Source organism: Thunnus maccoyii, chromosome 8 (genome assembly GCF_910596095.1).
Source record: "Thunnus maccoyii chromosome 8, fThuMac1.1, whole genome shotgun sequence".
Taxonomy (NCBI): Eukaryota; Metazoa; Chordata; class Actinopteri; order Scombriformes; family Scombridae; genus Thunnus; species Thunnus maccoyii.
Window position 1 is genome coordinate 15,452,620 of NC_056540.1, and position 19,875 is coordinate 15,472,494.

General features: G+C 40.3%; 1 protein-coding gene across 1 annotated transcript; it reads right to left on the reverse strand.

The window, feature by feature from the left end:
* Window positions 1-3,031: 3,031 nt before the first annotated feature.
* On the reverse strand, window positions 3,032-10,334 carry LOC121901432. Its single transcript, XM_042418215.1, has 5 exons — window positions 10,264-10,334; window positions 7,053-7,346; window positions 4,821-5,126; window positions 4,134-4,475; window positions 3,032-3,086 (listed from the first exon to the last, which is right to left on the reverse strand). The coding sequence occupies exons 1-5, from the start codon at window positions 10,304-10,306 to the stop codon at window positions 3,061-3,063; spliced, it is 1,011 nt and encodes a 336-aa protein (XP_042274149.1). The 5' UTR covers window positions 10,307-10,334; the 3' UTR covers window positions 3,032-3,060.
* Window positions 10,335-19,875: the final 9,541 nt, after the last annotated feature.

Consider the following 19,875-nt stretch of genomic DNA (forward strand, 5'->3'; position numbering starts at 1 on the left):
CAGAGTAGGCTCCTCAAATCTAAATCTCGATGAACTCAAAAATCAAAATGTCTAGAAGAGGTGAAGAAGAACCTGTCACTCTGTCTGTGGTTCGTGAGCTGCTGGAGCAGCAGAAGACTTTTTACAAAGAATTACTTGAGCAACAAGAAAAGAGCTACAAGTCATGTTTATAAATTTTAGTTGATTCTACTATCTCCCATGTTGATGGTCTTGTCAAAGATATTTCAAGCATATCTAAGGATATTCAGGAGCTTAAAGCCAGTCTACAATATACTCTGGCTGACTTGGATGACTTGAATGCCAACAAGGAGAAAAGTATGGAGGAAATCAGAGCTTTAACAGAGTCTCTCACGTCACCGAACATCCACTAATGACCTGTCTAATGACCTGTCTTCAAAATCTGAATCATGGTCTGACACTGAGAGCAAAGCAAAAAAGCTTTTCTCTGACCACCTCAAAATTGACCCCAAGCTCATTGAAATTGAGAGAGCACATCGCATAGGAAAATATGGACACACTGGACATCCAAGATCTATTGTACTGAAACTACTTTGGTTTAAGGATAACGAAGAAATCCTGAAACGTGCAAAGAACTTCAAGGGTACTAACTTTTTTATTAATGAAGACTTTTCAGAAAGATCTGCTGCCCCAACTCAGAGCTGAGAGACTGAAAGGCAACGTTGCCTACTTGAAGTATGACTGTGCTGTTTTTAGAGTCACCCTACTGAATCATGAGTTGCTCAACTGAATGTGCTAAAGTTGAATGAAGGTGCTAAAGTAATACCCCTTTACAAATCAGGTGATCATAAGCACTTAGTTGAGAGCAACATCCTGTACAAACATCAATATGGTTTTTGAAAAAAATACTCAGAATTGGCACTGTTACAGCTTGTCAACAAGATTTCTTCTGCCTAGGATGAAAAAAAATTTTGCACTCGGCGTCTTTTTAGACTTATCCAAAGCGTTTGACACAGTTAACCACAATATTCTTATTTCCAAGTTTAACAAATATGGATTACAGGATGTTGCACTCAAATGGCTAGTCAGCTATTTAAACAATAGAGAACAATTTGTATCCATAACTGGCTGCATCTCAAATAGATTAAAATTATTTTGTGGATTACCTCAAGGTTCTATCCTTGGTCCACTTCTATTCTTGATTTACATTAATGACTTACCCATGGTTTGCAAAGATTTTTTTCCTATTTTATTTGCTGATGATACTAATCTCATAGCTACTCATGATGATTTCAAAGTACTGATCCAGCATGCAAACAACGAAATGTCCTTCATTTCCAAATGGTTTCGGATGAACAAACTCACTGTCAATGTCGGAAAATCTAATTTTATGATATTTTGCTATAAAAACAAAAAATATTTAAAAGATGATGCTAAAATATTCATTAATGAAAATTCTTAGGAGTTATTGTAGATGAAAGACTAACTTGGAAAAAACATATTGAACATGTTTGCAAAAGGTCAATGAAAATGATTGGAATACTGAGGAAAGTTTGTTCTCTGATTCATCCCTCTTCTTATTTAAATCTGTACTATAGTCAAATCTATCCATATATCAATTATTGTAATATTGTTTGGGCTGCTACGCATCCTTCACACCTCAATCGGTTACTTTTAATCCAAAGGTTTTTAGGAATGATTTGAAACTCCACTAGCCAAGAACCATCTGCACCTTTGTTTAGGAAATTTAAAATTTTGTCAATTTATTCTGTAAATATTCTTCTAACAAGTGTGTTTATGTTCAAATTCATATATCACAGGAAAAACCTTCCAGATACATGTCATAATTTTCTCCTTTCAACATCAGACATTAACTCTTATTCAATGAGGCAATCAAAGGACTTTCATTTACCTTATTGTCTCATTTCCAGTCATCAGTTTTTATCAAATTTAGAGGTCCTCATCTCTGGAAATTCAATTCAAAGTACAACTTTGAAGTCGTCATCCCCTTTAATAACGTTTAAAACACATTTTTAAAAATATATTTTATCTAAATAGAATTTTGTATGATTGGGTATGTATTACACCTCTTGTACGTTTAAAGTGTTCGAATTTCTGTTCTGATTATTTTTTCTTTTCTCTCTTTTTCTCTTGTTTTCTGCTATACATGTTTTTTTTTGTCTATTTGATGTTATATTGTTTTATGACTCACTATATTTTTATGACTTGTTGAAATGAAGGGGAGAACTTTGTTTAAGCCCTCTGGGCTTCCTTCCTCTCCTGCACAATTTAACATAATAATATAATAAATAGTTTTTTCTGTGTAATATTTTATTGTATCCTTTGTGCAAAAAAATTTAAAAAATGAAGGTTTTCACCAACTTTTACTTCATTGAAGCCCACTGCCCAGGCAAGACTGTTGGCCTGTGGGGTGCAAACTGAAAGGCATAGATTTCTCTTCATGAATGTTAGGAACCTTACCTTGTGAGGCAGCTGGATTCACAGGATCATGCAAGAATCCATCTTGTCAGGCTTCAAGTTATGCGCTTGTGTCCAAACCACCAGTGGTTCAGACCATCAGCTTTTCATGAGGATTTTAACGTGATCGCGTGATCTTGCGAATTCAGCTGCCTTGCAGGGTGAGATAGTGATAGACGGTGATAGACAGATGGTTCAGCCTGCCCTTTTCCAAACAGTTTCTAAGGTCAACCTCTCAGTTGGTTCTGTGTAACAAATCATCTGGCGTGTCAGATTACTAGGAAACAGTTTTCCCCAGCAACTTTTTTGGCATCACTCAATGAGCGTTGGATCCCCATCTTTGTAGCCAAATCATAGGCCAGTTTCCGTACATCCAATGATGTTAGCCCAAAGAGAGCTCTCTCCATATGTTGGATGTGGCACACCAGATAATTTTCAAAGACTGCAGAGAACACAGCCGTTTTCCACAGACGAATATGGCCTGGCTTCTTCATCAGCTTGTCAAGGTGCCGACGAAGGGTTTTTGGTGGTCTGCCAAATTTCCAAGACACTGATTTCAGTGATTCGCCATCTTAAATGCATTTAAGTTCATCCTCTAGAACCTGCTTCCCATACGTTCTTCTGTTACTTGTCCTCGCATAGAGCCTCATCTATAATGCAACAAAAATTTAAATTTAACTTTAAATACCCCCATCCACACATACACATACTAGGGATGTGCAGAGAGCCCATTATTTGTATTTGTATTTGCATAAAAATGGAAATAGGTGTAAAAATCCTGTTTTTGTTTTTATTGCAATTCTAATTTTAGGACAAGAAAGTGCTGAAATAAATGTTTATCAATTAACTATTTTGCAAAGGAGGTCCCCTCACCGGGTCTCTAACTCAGGTCATCCAGGCCATCGGCAACTGCAGTAACTACTCAGCTAAAGCTCAGCAATGTATATAACCTGCGCACTGTTATTTTACAAGTTTTTTTTTCTTTCTGAAGACAAATAATTTCCAAAATATTTGTACGAAAGTACACTTGCCACACTATTATCCCCCACCCACCCACCCACACACACACACACACACACACACACACACACACACACACACACACACACACACACACAACCACATGTTTACACAGGCTAGAATTTACCACATCACCACGGATGCTTAACCTACACTAGCAAAGACTTCAAGCTAGACTACAGCAAGCTAATATTGCCTGCTATAACATTATCATCATAACATAAAGTCAGCTAGTTAGCCTCTTAGACTGATAATAATACATTTCTTACTGTTGGTTAGCTATTATGTTATTGTGTTAGATGATGGTGTAAATACTTTCTCAGAAATCTAACATTAATGAGACTAAACTAGACCTCTTTCCTCAAAAATCCTAATCTTACACTTTCACATATTACAAAAAAGTTTTTGTTTTTTTTGTTCAAACTAATGGATCACCCTCCAGACGATTCACATTTTAACAGTAAAAAAAGTTTGTGTATATCCTTATAAAAAACACAGAGACTTATTTTGTACTGTCAAAATATTACCTCCCACAGGTGAAATGATATTGATGCTATTCAAAGATTAGCAAGACAACAACCATCCAAGAAAAGAGCTGAAATGAAAACTAGCTCCATCTAGTGGTCATGGGGGGAATTGGGGGGTGGGGGGGGGGTTAGTTGTGTTTGGCTTCTTACCTCTGGGGGTTATCCTTGCCCTACGTTTTACCCTACGCTTCATTTTCAGTGATGCCACCAAGGCCTTGTTGCCATTCTGATCTCTGACCTCGAAGCGTCCACCACATGAACTTTGGAGGCTCTCAATCAAAATTCCACATGGCTTTGACAGTTGAAACCCACCGCAATTAACTTCATTCAAGTCCTTCCTCTCTAGCCTGCCTTGACGAACTATCTCAGTCTCTAATGCTTTCAGTTTAAGGTCACTTCCTGGGAAGAAGTAAATGTTGCAGGAGTTCGGTTCCAGATCAAAAGTGAAGTCAAGTCTTTCTCCAGGACTCCGTTCATAGGACCTCGTGTTTGCTGGAAAAGAGGATGAACAAGACAGAAAATATTGAAGTGATTCTCCACTCAAAATCTTTTGAATATCAAACACACGTCACAAAAAAAGAAGAAAGATGTCACTTCAGGATTTTAGAACTTGAAGTGGTCATTTCTCACTATTTCCTGACAATTCATCGACTTACAAACCAAATGATTGAGAATTTAAAAACTGAGAAAACTATAAAAACCCTTGTGAAAACTTTTGAAACCACTTTGGAAAAACCAAAAGCTAAAAGCAAACAAAAGAAGCTAAAAGTAAGATTTTTCCTATGCCAAGGCAATGATGAAAAAACACATCTGATATTGATTATAAAGCACACTTACACTTCATTTTCAGTGACACCACCAAGGCCATGTTGTCACTGTGATCTTTGACCTCAAAGCGTCCACCACATGAACTTTGGAGTCTCTCAATCAAAATCCCACATGGCTCTGACAGCTGAAACCCAACGCATTTAACTTCATCCGAGCCCTTCCTCTCCTGTCTGCCTTGACGAACTATCTCAGTCTCAAACCCTTTCAGGTTGAGGTGACTTTCTGGGATGAAGTAAATGTTGCAGGAGTTCGGTTTAAGATCAAAAGTGAAGTTGAAGCTTTCTCCAGGACTCCGCTCATAGGACCTTTTGTTTGCTGGAAGAGAGGATGCACAAGACAGAAGACCTTAAAGTGATTCTCCACCCAAAATCTGTATCAAAGACATGTCTCCTGCAGTCTTGATTGGGGGTATAAGTTTCTAGTTTTGTTTTTCACATAGCAGCTGTTGTCAGCTTAAAGAAACTGTTTGAGATTTTGAGGCATCTTGAGAAGATCAATACCACTCTCATGTCTGTATGGTAAGTATGAGGCAATTGCACTTACAATGTAAGTGATGGTGAATATGAAGCTCAACATTAGTCTTTTTGGTGCCAAAGTCCCTCTTTTCATACTTTCACCGCAGCGCAACAGGGAAACACAAAGAGGGAATTTGATGCTAAAAAGATGGTAAATGTGGTATCCACTTGATATGACTCAGACTGCTGAAGTCTCATACAGTGCTGCTTGAAAGTTTGTAAACGCATTAGACTTTTCTCTATTTCTGCATAACTATGACCTAAACATGAACAGATTTTCCTAGAACTTAATAAAGGGAACCCAATTAAATTAAAATTGAACAAAACCCTCAACGGCATTTCTATAGGATTAAGGTCAGGACTTTGACTTAGCAATTCCAAAATATTAATCATTCCTTGGTAGAACGGCTTGTGTGTTTAATGTCATTGTCTTGCTACATGACCCACTTTCTGTAGAGCTTCAGCTCACAGTAAGATACCTTGACATTTTCCTGTAGAATTTGCTGATACAACTCAGAACTCAAAGCTCCATCAATGATTGCAAGCCGTCCTGGTCCTGAGGCAGCAAAGCAGCCTAAACCATGATACTACCACCATCATGTTTCACAGATGGGATAAGGTTCTTATGTTGGAATGCAGTGTTTGCTCATCATCAAACATTACTCTTCTCATTCAAACCGAAAGCTCGATTTTGGTCTCATCCATCCACAGAACATTTTGCCAATTGCTTTCTGGCTTATCAACGTGGTCTTGAACAATCCGCAGATGGCAGCAATCTTCTTTTTGGAGAGAAGTGGCTTTTTTCCTAGACATGACCCTGAGTTCCCCTGTGCCCCCCTGAGCTATTACATGTTTGCTCTTGGTGTGATCTTTGTTGTTCAGCCACTCCTGGGGAGTGTAATAATGGTGTTTGATGGTTTGATGTCTTCCATTTGTGCACAATTTGCCTGACAGTCAACTGGTGGAGTCCAAACTCTTTAGAAATGTTTTTGTAACTCTTTCCAGCCTGGTGAGATCAGCAACTCTTCTTCTGAAGTCCTCAGAAATCTCCTTTGTTAGAGCCATGACACACTTCCACAAACCTGTGTGGTGAAGCTCAGACTTTAATAGTGAAGACCCAGATTTCTCTTCTTTAAATAAGGTAGGGCCTCCTAAACTCACACTTGATTGTCATCCCATTGATTGAAACACCTGACTCCAATTTCCCCTTCAAATGAATTGATAAAGTTTCACATACTTTTGCCACGCACAAATATGGAAAATTGGATTATTTTCCTCAATAAATAAATGAACAGGTGTAAGGTTTTTGTCTCATTTGTTTAAGTGATGTCTCTTTATCTTTTAGGACTCGCATGGAGGTCATATTTATGTAGAAATAGAGCAATTCTAAAGGGTTCACAAACTTTCAAGCAGCACTGTATAAGCTTCAGATAAACTTTTAATTACATTTTTACTCTAAGCAAGGACTGTGGATTTTGGCCCCCATCAATTGCATTGAAAGCGCATTCGAAGGGGATCTTTTAATAGCCGTTATGAACAGGAGGAACGATTACAGCAAGGCAAACCTCTTTCAGTGTTCATGTGGGCACCTAACTGTTGTTTTAAGATGGACTTGAAAAACTGTGAACATATCCTTTAAAACCAAAAAATCAAGAAAAGAGTGACAGCCATAGTGTCAGATCCAGGAATGGAAATGAAATAAAATGAGCATAAGAAGGATCCTCACCTATTACTTCAATGGTCACATTATGCAGCAGTTTCTTATCTTTGTCTCTCATTGTGTAGAGGCCGCTGTCTTCCTGGGTTAAATAACTCTGCTCATAGTAGTAATATGCAACCCCCCAATGGAGATCTACTATCCTCTTCAGCGGCTTCATCCCCCTCTCAACATGACGTGTCCACAAGACTATCGCCTCTGAGTTGTCCTTGGGGGTGAACTCTAGTGACCGAGTGTCTCTATGCAACATCCACCTGTACGTCTTCCCATATTGTTCCTCAACATAACTGTCATCTGCGAGGCCTAGAGAGGAAACAGAAACAAACACACGCATGAGTACCAACCTGATGAATATATGTTGAAGAGGAAGGACACCTGCCAGCATTCCCAGATACCCTTTGATCCTTTACATATTATAGTGGTGGAATGTAACTAAGTACATTTACTCAAATACTGTAAGTAAAATTTTGAGGTAATTGTACTTGACCTGAGTATTTCCATTGTGTGCTATATTTCAGAGGGAAATAATGTACATTTTACACCACTACATTTATGTAGCACTTGGCTCCTAACACTACTATTTAGTAAGGATTTTAATAATTTTGGACCAGAATCAGAGGATACCAGATTCGGACAGGAGGCAGAAATGGCTATCTGCAACATTAAATGACCACATGAGACAAGAAGCCATAAACTGGTACCATGTATTATTTTTGAAAATAAACAAAATAAATAAAATAACTTTAAGTTCAGTAAATAATTAAATTCCACAAAGTCAGTTTCTCAGTTTCAATTTAGCAACAAATTATTTCTTCTGTCACTTTTTCTTTTGGTTTTGAACCACTGAGTTCTTTTCTGTTTTGACTAGGTGCACCCTTCTATAGGTAAACTAAATTCTCAATATCTGGATCCAATGTTAGTTAGGTAACAATATCAGAACCATATCCTGTTCAATATTATCACTTCACAACACACTTCAACCTTGCAACAGTTCACTATTCACTGCTCTAGCAATAACAAAAATCACTTTAACCAAGGCACAATAATACACCATATCAATAGTATGAATACTCAGTCCACTCATTTAAACCAGGATATGGATGGTAGGGACATGTTGCTGGATTGTCCCTACCAACAATTTTACAGAACTCAAACAATCTAGCCACTTCAACTTAACATAATGTTTACAGTAAGATCTCTAGAGTTGCCAGGTTTGTTAGTGTTCTGCAAAAAAGTGCGCTATTATGATACAGAGTGAAAGAGCAGGATATGGGGGATACTCAACCTGATGATTTGACAACCCTCAACTTCAAGCTGTATGCATTTTTAACAAGCAGCAGGCCAGCAGCAATAATGAAGTCAGTGAAGTGGAGAATCTGAAGCGCTTAGTATTTATAGTTTAAACCTTTCAAATGTCACAGAATTGAAAATGACTTCACTGGGCAAAACTAAGGTCATTTGATATTATATTTAATTTCAGGCATTAGGTGTTGTTAGCTAATTTGTGACTGTGGCTCAGACATGCTGTTTAATTAAACAACTTTATTACTGTTGGTGAAAATTCCTCCCAAAAGCAAATTAAGACATCTGGTCCCTTTTTTAAAAGAACCACAGTATCAGTAACAGTTGAGCTTAGTTAATAAGATTTTCTGTAATCAGTCCAAACATTAATCTTTGAAATTAGTGGGAGAAATATTTACTATTTGATCATTTCTCCCCTTTTCCATACGTGGTTCAAGAGCAGAGTTGTTATTGCATATGTGTCATTAGGACATGGAAATTAATTATAAGCTAAATTAGCCACAGCTTGTCCAACTTATCTGTTTGTGACTGTCAGGCATCATTTCATTATGAAAATCCTGTCAGCAGCAGCCTGCGTAGCACAGAGACACACAAACAGGTGAGCTCTGATATCATAGTGAAAGATCTGGCCATAAGTTCAGGAGTGGAATGAAAAATAATACAAATAGAAGTTTTTAGATGATTTAATGATACGTTTGAGCATCACGTTGGCTGTGCCATGAAAGTCTTGGGTTGTGTCGCCCAATTCCACAAACTGAAAGAAGGACAGAATCTCAGGTAATATTTGAAAACCTTACAGGAGCTAATTACACAGCAGCACATTACCTACAGGTTTCTGTACATTTATTTCAGTGTATGATGTATTGTGACAGTCTATGATATGTTATAAATTATTAAATTTAAATATCAAATTTGGTCTCAGATTAATAGTTAAGTAGTCCATCAATAAAATAAAATGTAAAAATCAGAAAACAAATCGACATCAAGTCCGGTTTCAGGCGAGAGCAGAGGTTGAGAACAGTCACTAGCGCAAACAACTATAAAATCAGAAATGAACTTGACAATGAGTGACAATAGAGATGACACGGCATCTAGGCCACGTGAAGACGCAGTAAATGGACCGGGGGCTACGTGATGACGCAGTAAATGGACCAGGGGTTGCCTCCTTCACTGCATGGAGATTTGCAGAGATGTGAGTAAAAGAGGGGACACACGCCGCGGATGACCCCTCCACAGGAAAGCAGAAAAAGAAGACAGACTCCGTCATCAAAACAGACTGTTTTCTTAATCTCACAAGTAGGCATCTACTATAGGCTGTTTATTTTTATGATGACAGCACGTTGTGCTGTTGCATGTTGTGATTATTTTCTATCCAATACTGAAGTTTGCTGCGCATAGAGTTGAATTAAACAGTGAGAATGACATGAGGTGTTGTGGCTCGTCTGGCCGAGTGGCGCTATCCACAGTGCTGAAAGGAGCGCTGGGGGATTTAACTCTGGCATGTTACATTTAACCTTTTGTTTTGTTCTATATGATCACATCTCCTGTGTGTCCGTATGAGGAAAGGATAAGGCGTGAACTTGACATCACATCGCTTTTATGAATATTACCGTAACAGCTGTAAGAAATAGCCTAACAGGCTTCATAGTCTACACAGGCCCACTGTGGTTATGATTTATTTCCATGAATAAAACACTTTCAAAAACGTCCCCCTCTCTGATTTTTTTTTTTTTTTTACAAATCGCACCCTGTATACACTAACCATACGTTTACACCACTGCAGATACCATAAACTAATCCTGACTGGGAACCAGAGAAATACTGTTACTATTAATCCCTACAATCATTTATACACTCAGGGCAACAGGATACAGTCATACAAGCAGTCTAAAAGAGAATTAATCATTTTCACACTCACCCAAACAAACACAGGCACTAAGCAACAGCAACACTATCATCATCTGACGTGATTCAAAATGCAAAACCCGAATCCAGTGTCACACAAATGTACCGTCTTCGAACGATTAAGCGCACGATATGATTATAATTGATCAATACTTTACTGACACATCCTGGCAGAGTAACCCCTTAACTATATGCACAACATTAAAACAGAAGTTGTACAAAGTACACAACCCGCACTATACTGTTAGTTACTGCGGTTTATGGACGGGGTTTGTTGGGAAAGGCTTTGTCTGGGCCCACCCATCAGGGCGTTTCCATCGCAGTGCTCGTGGTGCGTTCAAGTACGGTCGGAAATGACAGTTTAAGCGCCATGCCGGGCTCTACGGATGACAATTTGTTTTGTTTTTCCATTTGTCCCTTTCTGTGAAATATCTCAACATACAAGATGGATTGACACAGACATTTATGGTCCTATATCCGACTTATGGTATCCCTTGACTTCTCCTCATGACGTTATCACCACTATGAGGATCACATTTTGATTGAAATGTCTCACCAATATTGGATGGGTCGTCATGAAGACTTTAATGGCCCCCTCAAGGTGAAATGGTATAACTTCGGTGATCCCTTATAGAGCCCCTCCTCGCATGTATTAAGACATTATAAAAACCAGTAGCCTATATTTACCACGTTAAAATCCTAAAAATGACATCTACTCTTTCTCCCTCATTAAAAAATCAAAATCTATGAATACGCAAATATACTTCATTTCAAAACTCTAACTGCTAACTAACTGCTGGGTGCACCCTGGTAGCCTATTGGTTAAGACGCATGAAACATACTCACAATGTCTGTGGGTCAAATCCGGCAGCGTACTTGGTTGCATGTCAAAGCCTATCTCTCTCACCTCATTTCATGTCGTCTCTACCGTCCCTATCTGTTAACAATGCCAAAAAAATAAAATAAACAGTTTACAGAAAAGTCTTCTGATACTATATGTACACTGGAAGTTTCAAGTTTCCACACCACATGATGGGCTTCCACAATGTCACAAATTATGCTCTAAACTTGAACTACACTTCAGCAGATGAATGTGTAAAGAGGCTTCCAGTGTCAAACTCTGCACATATATCATTCTGCACAGTGAAGCTCAAACATCCAACTGAAAGAACAAGAATAACAATACGTTTCTGAGTGGAGGGTTAATGTGCAAGTGAACATATATAGAGGACAGCCACTAAAAAACCCACACCCCTTACATTTAGTCAAGGACACACCTTAACAGAAATGATGCTCTCCCCCCATTCTCCTCCGTAGTGAACTGCATGTCACCGCCTCAATATGAGGGGCTGCCCTAAAGACTTTTGAACGGTTATGCAATGCAGGTTTTGTTAAAAACTCTAATTGTTTCCACCCAGTTTTAACAACTAAACCTGGGAGATTGTCCTCTGTCTCTGTGAGCGAAGCATTTAGAGACTGACCTGTGAGTCGAAGTTTTGACTAACTGGACAGATTTGGTCATTTTAAATAAGAAAATTTTAAGTGTTAATGTTTTGTGTTCAGTCCTGTTTATTATTGTCTTTATCTATTTGTAGGCTTATAATAGATCTTAAATGCAGCAGCAGTAATATATCAGTTGGAACTGGGGGAAGCTGGGGGAAAGTTAGCTGTTAAGTATGGGGGGATACATGCTTATCTAGTCCAGTTTAATCAGCACACACTATAGTAGTGTGAAATCAAGTGTGACTAGGGTGACTAGGGTCCAGTGTGTTTGCTGAAATGCTTCTTGCAACGTTACGTGTGTGTGTACCTGCATGTCGATTGCCATAGTGTGCTTATCTAAGTTGGCTGGTTTGGTCTGCTGTGATAGGCTATACAGGGTGGCTGGTTAGCTGGGGGACTGTCTGAGGGGGACGTGTCATAGCTTGGCCATTCTTGTCCTCAGTCCACTAACAACATGCTGTTGTCTGATGAACTCATCTTTGTAAAATAAAGAGTCTATATTCTCCTTACATCGCTGTAAGTGTGTGATGTTCTCAGATCTCTGACAATGGACCATACTGGGGAGCAAAGGTGGTGGCAGTAGTAGCTTTTCAGCCTGTCTAGTTACTTAATAGCTACTCATACTAAAAGCAAGGTTTATTACAGTAATATTGATAGTTTCTATATTGTGTCAATGTATCATGGGAATTAAAGTAATCTCTGGGATTTTTAATCAGAAAGGCTTTTTATTTACCTGCAGAAAAAGCCAAAATAATTAAACCACAATATTTTTACACTAATAAAAACGAATCAGTGACACTCAGAGCTATTAAAATGCTGCAATAGAAAGACTAGTGTTCACAGAGGATTGGATATTTCCAAATGTCAGATTAAAACATATCCTCTTTCTGGATTGTCTCTTCCACAATTGCATTCAAATAAAAACCAAAGCAGAATTTTTAAATAATTGGTGGAAGGTACAGTATCTTATAATAAACTGTAATAATCCAGTATCATTTTTGAGGTCTCAGTTTCAACCCACCACAGTCAACCTGGTCTCTTCAAACCAGGCAGACCTAGGGGTGCTAGCGGTGCTGCAGTACCCCCACCCCAAGGTGCAGACCCCCCCAGGAGGCTGACAACTAATAGGCCCATTTGTGTTGTTGCAATAATTTATTTTTTCTGTCGTGTCTGAGCCGGTCCAGCAAAAATAGATCCTGCACATAATGATAGTGGAGCCGGTTGTCACATGCCAGTTAGCGTTGTCTCAAGCAACCCGACAGAGCCAGGCCTCTGCAGTTTTTCTTTCCAACATACACACTTGTCATGTCCCATCTGGATAGTTAACTTACCTTTTTGTTTCTCCTAGTGTTCTTTATCTCGTACTTCCTATTTTATTTTTATACTTACCTCTTGTCTTGTTTCAGGTCCTTCACTTCCTGCCCGCTTGTGCTTCCCTCCTATGTGATTACCTGCCCTGCCCTACTGTGTTGCACCTGTGTCTCATTGTCTCCCCTTTCCTAGAGCAGTAGTAGTCTTAGTGTTCCTTCCCTCTGTGTCAGTTCATCTTGTTCCCCTGTGACAGTGAACCACTGTTCTTTCCCAATGTGAGCTTTCTCTGAGCCTTATTGTTACCTGACCTGTTTTTGCCTTTTTGCCTGCTGATTTTTACACTGTTGCTTTGCTGACTGATCTCCCATGTACCGGCCCAGCTGTGATTGAAAGGACTGATTTTTGAACTCTCTAACTGAGTCTGTGTCTGCATTTGAGTCCAAGCCTGTGGTTCAGTATTGACAATACAAACTGGCCATAACATGAACTCAGCGGACTCAGACCCAGTGCGCTCTGTTCTCCAGGCACATGTTCACAAGATTCACAGACAAGATGAACAGATCAGTCTCCTTTGCCGTGAAATAAAGGAGCTGACAGATTGCCAGGAGTCACTCATGTCAGCATTCAGAACCCAGCTCACCTTCCTCCATGAACAAATGTAGAACATGCAGAACCAGCCGATTTCCGCTGAACGACACTGACGGCACTTTCAGGTTCTGGTTCTGATGCTGCTTCTCCTGCACCGACCTCACTGTCCCTTCCTCTGCACCTTTCCAGACCAGAGCATTTCTCCAGAGACTCAGGTGATAGCAGAGCTTTCTTAACCCAGTGTGATTCGCACTTTGAGCTCCTGGCTGCTGTCTTTCCCTCCAACCACTCAAAGATTCCATACATAATATCTCACCTGACTGGGAGAATGGAGGCCTGGGCGATGGTGGAGTGGAGCCGGAAATCACCTGTCTGTAATTCCCTGTCGCTGTTCTTCAAGACCTTCACCCAAATTTTCCAGCAGACGGCCCCTGGATGCGAGGCAGCCCGAGCCCTGGTGAGACTGCAACAGGGTAAGAAGAGGGTCTCTGATTATGCCATAGAGTTCTGCACTCTAGAGTGTGATTGGAACCAGCCAGCTTTGTCCAATGCTTTTCTTGATGGACTTTCTGACACTCTCAAGGACCAACTAACCCCCCTTAAACCTGCCTGCAGAGCTGGATTCCCTAATCGCCCTAGTTATAAAGATTGACAAGCATCTGTATGAGAGATAGAGAGGCAGAACCAGACCCTGGAGTTTCCTGCTGCTCCAGCAGAGGCAACAAACTGGCAGCTCCTCTTCTTCTTTCTGGTGACGCTTTCCTCCTGCTGACTCCACCACAGTACCCCCCTCAGCCACAGAAGAGCCTATGCAGCTTGGCCAAACCCATCTGACTTCAGAGGAGTATCAGCAACGAGTTTCAGAGGGACGCTGAATCCACTGTGGTCAACCCGGCCACCTCATCCCTTTCTGCCAGTTTAAAGACCAGGCTCGCCATTGAAGATGAGGGCACTGGTGAGCCTTACTTTCACTGTTTCAAACCCCTATCAATTGCAGCCTCTAATGTCTCTCACATTCCCTGTGTTTTCTCTTAAGCATCCAGTCCTAGTTGATTCAGGCTCAGACGCTTACCTTATGGACTTTGATCTTGCCAAGAAGCTGGGCCTCAAAACTTTCTGCCTCAACCAGCCCCTGAATACCAGGACCCTTGACAGCAGGCTATTATGTAAGATCACTCATCTCACTCACCTGGCATGCCCCGACTCCCATACCAAAAGAATCAGATTTCATGTCTTTCGAGATCCTTAACACCAACTCATCCTGGGATGCCTCTGGCTCACACTCCATAACCCTCACATAGACTGGAAAACAGGTCAGATAATTTTGTGGGGAAAGACTGGTGTTAAAGACTGTTTCTCCTCCTCTCAACCTTCTCCATCAGAGCTTCAACCTCCTAACATCTCTCAGAGTTCTCCCAGCCCAGATCCAGAGTTTCCTGACCTTTCCTGGGTTCCCTCCTGCTACCACAACCTCAAGGAGATTTTTAGTTTAGCAATGCCTGTGCCACGTCCTTGCCTCTGCCCTATGACTGCATCATTGACCTGCTCCCCAGAATTTCACCACCCAATGGTCGCCTGTATTCCATGTCAGCTCCTGAAACCCAGGCCATGAGGAAGTATGTGGAGGAATCCCTGGCTGCAGGGATTATTCATCCTTCCTCCTTTCCCGTCGACAAGGATAAAACCCTGCGGCCTTGCATCAACTACAGAGGACTCAACAAGATCACTGTCCGCAACAGGTAACCACTCCCTTTAATTTCCACTGCTTTTGAACAATTACATGGTGCTTCACTGAACTGGACTTACAAAGTTCTTATCACCTGGTTGGAATAAGGGAGGGGGATGAATGGAAGACAGCATCTAACACTCCAAGTGGTCATTACGAATACCTGGTCATGCCATTTGGACTCACTGATGCCCCAGCTGTCTTTCAGGCCCTAGTGAATGATGTCCTCCAGGAGATGCTCAGTGAGTTTGTTTTTGTTTACCTGGATGACATCTTAATCTTCTCTCCTGATGAGCAAACTCTTATCCAGCATGTCCAGCGGGTTGAGCTTGCTTTCCAAAGACTAAAAACTAGCTTCACCTCAGCCCCTGTCCTCATGCTGCCTGATCCCAACCTGCAGTTTGTGGTGGAGGTGAATGCTTCCTATGTGGGTGTGGGAGCTGTTCTCGCTCAGGGGTCAGCTAAGGATAACAAGATACACCCTGTGCCTTTCTTTCCTGTAAACTGTTGGCCTCAGAGAGATACTATGATGTTGGCAACCAGGAGTTGTTCGCTATTAAGGTGGGGTTGGTTGGAGGGGGCCAAACAGCCTTTTCTTGTCTGGACAGATCATAAGAACCTTGAGTACCTGAGGACGGCCAAGAGGCTCAACTCAAGGTGGGCTCTCTTTTTCAACCTTCTCCATTTCACCCTGCTCTATCATCCTGGCTCTAGGAACTTAAAACCTGATTCTTTCTCCCCTTTGTTTCCCTTTGAGAACTCTAGTAAAGACACTACTCCCAGTCTTCATGCCTTGTGTATTGTGAGCTCAGTCACTTGGGACATTGAGAGAAAGGCCAACAAAGCTAATGTGCACTATTAACCTCCAGCTGGCTGCCTGTCAAACCATCTGTTTGTGCCTCCTGACTTACGTTCACAGGTCATCCACTGGGCCCACTCTACCTGGTTTTCCTGTCACTCTAGAGTACGTAGGACTATGCTCGTCATACGACGGCAGTTCTGGTGGCTGGCCATGGAGAAGGAGGTGACAGAGTATGTGGCAGCCTGTCCTGTGTGTGTTAGCAGTAAGGTCTCTTGACGCCCAGCTTCTGGTCAGCTCCATTCACTCCCTGTGCCACACTGACCCTGATCAGACATCTCCGTAGACTTTGTGACAGGTCTCCCCCCTTCCAAAAGTAACATCACCATCGTTACAGTGGTGGATAGATTTTCTAAAATGGTCCATTATGTTCCCTTGCCCAAGTTACCCTCGGCCGTTATGTTGCATCATGTTTTTCGCCTCTATAGTTTCCGCAGGAACTTTGTGTCTGACCAGGGTCCACAGTTTGTGATACAGTTCTTGCAGGCTTTCTGTTCACTCCTGGGAGCATCCATCAGCCTCTCTTCTGGACACCATCCCCAAATCAACAGTCAGATGGAGCAGCTGAAGAACCAGGAGCTGGAGACCAGCCTGCGTTGCCTTGCCTCCCAGAGCCCCAACACATGGAGCAAACAGCTCAGCTCGGTCGAGTATGCACACAATTCTCTTCCGTGTTCCTCGTCTGGTCTCTTCCCCTTTCTGCGCGCCTATGGTTATCAACCTTCTCTCTACCCTACCCTGGAGAAGGAGGTTAGCGTGCCCTCCATGCTGGCTCTGTTTCGCCACTGTCGCCGCACATGGGCTTATTGAACTTGCTCATTGAGTCAGTGTCTGCATTTGAGTCCACGCCTGTGGTTCAGACACACACTCAGTCACATTTTAGCTTCTGCTCAGTTGAGTTTCTCTTGAGAACCAGTTGGTATGGTGGGAAAGAATTTATATGCTTGGACAAGCTTTTGGCTATGTGGTGACATGCTGGGTTGGTGGTGCCTGCAAGTGAATTAAACTGTATGTGTGTTTTTTGGAGACAGAAGAACAAATACAGATAACCATATACTGTAGCAGGGTGTTAGTTTTAATATACCTGACCTAAAGTTAGAATTTCTATGATACAAGCACAAAATGTTCACATGTATTCACAAATATTTTACAACTCTTCATATTATGCTTCTCAATAATAATAATAAACGTTATGTATAGCACCTTTCATACAAAAATGCAGCTCAAAGTGCTCAAAGAAATTACATGCACCAACTGCGTCACATGAAAATAGACATTAAATGAACATTAAAAACATTAATGTAACATAGGATGGAAAATAAAACCCACTGAAAAGCTATAATACTTTTTTAAGTTTAAAAATCAAATACATGTAATGCATAAAATCAAGTAAAATTCAACATTTTAAAAGAAGTGCAGCAGTGCCTAAGTGCAAAACAGAGTGCAAAAAAGAATTTCAGGCCTGTATCAGGACATAACTTGAAACACTATCGAACACCCACTTTTAAAAAGCTTTAGGTACAGGGTCAATACATGAGGTGGAGGAGTTACATTCAGTGACAGTCTTGCAAAGCTCATTTAGTGTAATACAGGTGAATTTTCCCATGGTTACATCATTTTTATAAGATTTACTGAGATCATCTGTGTTCACATCAGCAGTAATACTGTCTCTACTTGAGGTTATTTTGTTATTGAAGAACAATGCGAGTTCTTCACATTTACATGCAGAGAACTGTGGGGGGTCGGGGGCAGTGTTGAGTAGCTGGTCAATAGTAGAGAATAATATTATAAAGTTCCCAGCATCCTCTCTAATGATCTTGGAAAAGTAATCTTTTCTTGCCAGATGTATTGCTTTGTTATAGGCACTCATGGCTTCTTTGTATATATTACATTGAACTTTGAGTCTAGTTTTCCTCCATTTTCTTTCAGCTGCCCAACAGATTCTCTTGATCTCATCAACACATTGTTTAGCAATGGGGAGATTCTGTCAGTCGACCCCTTTTTAACCTTTAGTGGAGCAGCAGTTTTAAAGCAGATGACAAGGTATTGTTGAAATATTCAACCATATCATTTAAAGAGCAGTCTTCACTGAATGGGTCAAATGATCTCATAATATTAGAAAACATTGTTTCAGCCTTGTCATCTAGGAATCTCTTTGGAACCAAAAATTCCCTTTTAGTCTTTGTTAAGGTTAGGTTAGCATAAAAAAAACACACAGTGATGGTCAGAAAGAGGTAATACTGAAACACTATCAATGTTTAAACCTGTTGTTATTACTAAGTCTAGAGTGTTACCATGCTGATGAGTGGCTTTATTTACATGTTAGGTGAGTTCAAAGCTGTTCAGTAAATTCACAAGCTCCACAGCTTTGGAGTCATTCTTTTTTATTAATATGAATATTCAGGTCTCCATTCAGGATTAAACTATAGATCTAGTGATACCCAATCAGATCAGTTCTCAGAATTCCTGTAGAAATAGTGATGAATATCTTGGTGGCCGATATATTGTAATGATGAGTACTGATTATCCTGCTTTGACCTCAAGAGCAAGATATTCGAATGATGTAAATTCACTCAGGTCAATGTCATTACACACAAACTATGTAGAGAAAATGGCTGCAATCCCTCCTCCTTTCCTGTTTTATCTGACTAATAAAAATGATAAAGGTTTGTTAGTGTTTCAACAGAAAACCAACGAAACTCCTTATTTACACAACAGTCATAAACTCTAACATGAGTTCCAAAACATTAAAACAAATATATTAAAAACATCTACTTAAATAAATAATCAAATAATCAATCCAAAAAGAGGGAAGTGTACATGTGAGAGTGACTGATAAAATGGAGACACATACAAAATAGGCACATTGCAACTGTAGCCAGTTTACTGCTTGTGTGTAAAAGTAAAAGTGTAATAACAGAAAATGTATTGACACAATTACGTTAACTGACTGCAGTGCAGCGGTGTTAAGGCGTTGGTGTCACTCTCCAGTGGATACATGCAGGGCGAAAAGGCAACTGGTGCATTTCATATTTTTGGTAGATGTCAAACAATCACTCTCTTTAAAACATTTAGAAATGTGTGTGACTTGCCTGAGTAAATGAACATGTTTCTGAAATAGCTACAGTATATATGAATGTAACATCTACAGCTCATCATACATAATCCACACTAGAATGTATAATGCAAGCACCAAATATTACAACAAGGATACCCATCAAAATAAGGCCTTCAGAGGAAGTTGAGTTTGTCTGAGGTATAAACATTGGCTGAGTCTGAGGGAAAGGTCATCCCCTTCAGCTCAAACTGCAACTAAGCGTCAGAGTAGAAGGGGGCAGATGGAACAACTGCCTGCTCTGCTGAAGCCGCAACCTGTAGAGAAAAAGACCGACATGTCACTGTGTATCAGAGAATCATCAGCAAGCTCTAATTTTAATACAGATCCCACTGAATTAAGTCTAAAATACAGATAACTGTTGTTATTGTTGATGCAACATGGAGAATATTAATGTAAAATTATTACCACAGATGTTTTGATACTGCAACCTTTAGGAAGTTTAATGTTCATTATTGCATTCTGAGGAAGACTGTGGTTTGGTTACAGTGATTACACCAAGAAATGTCAGTTTGGAAGATAC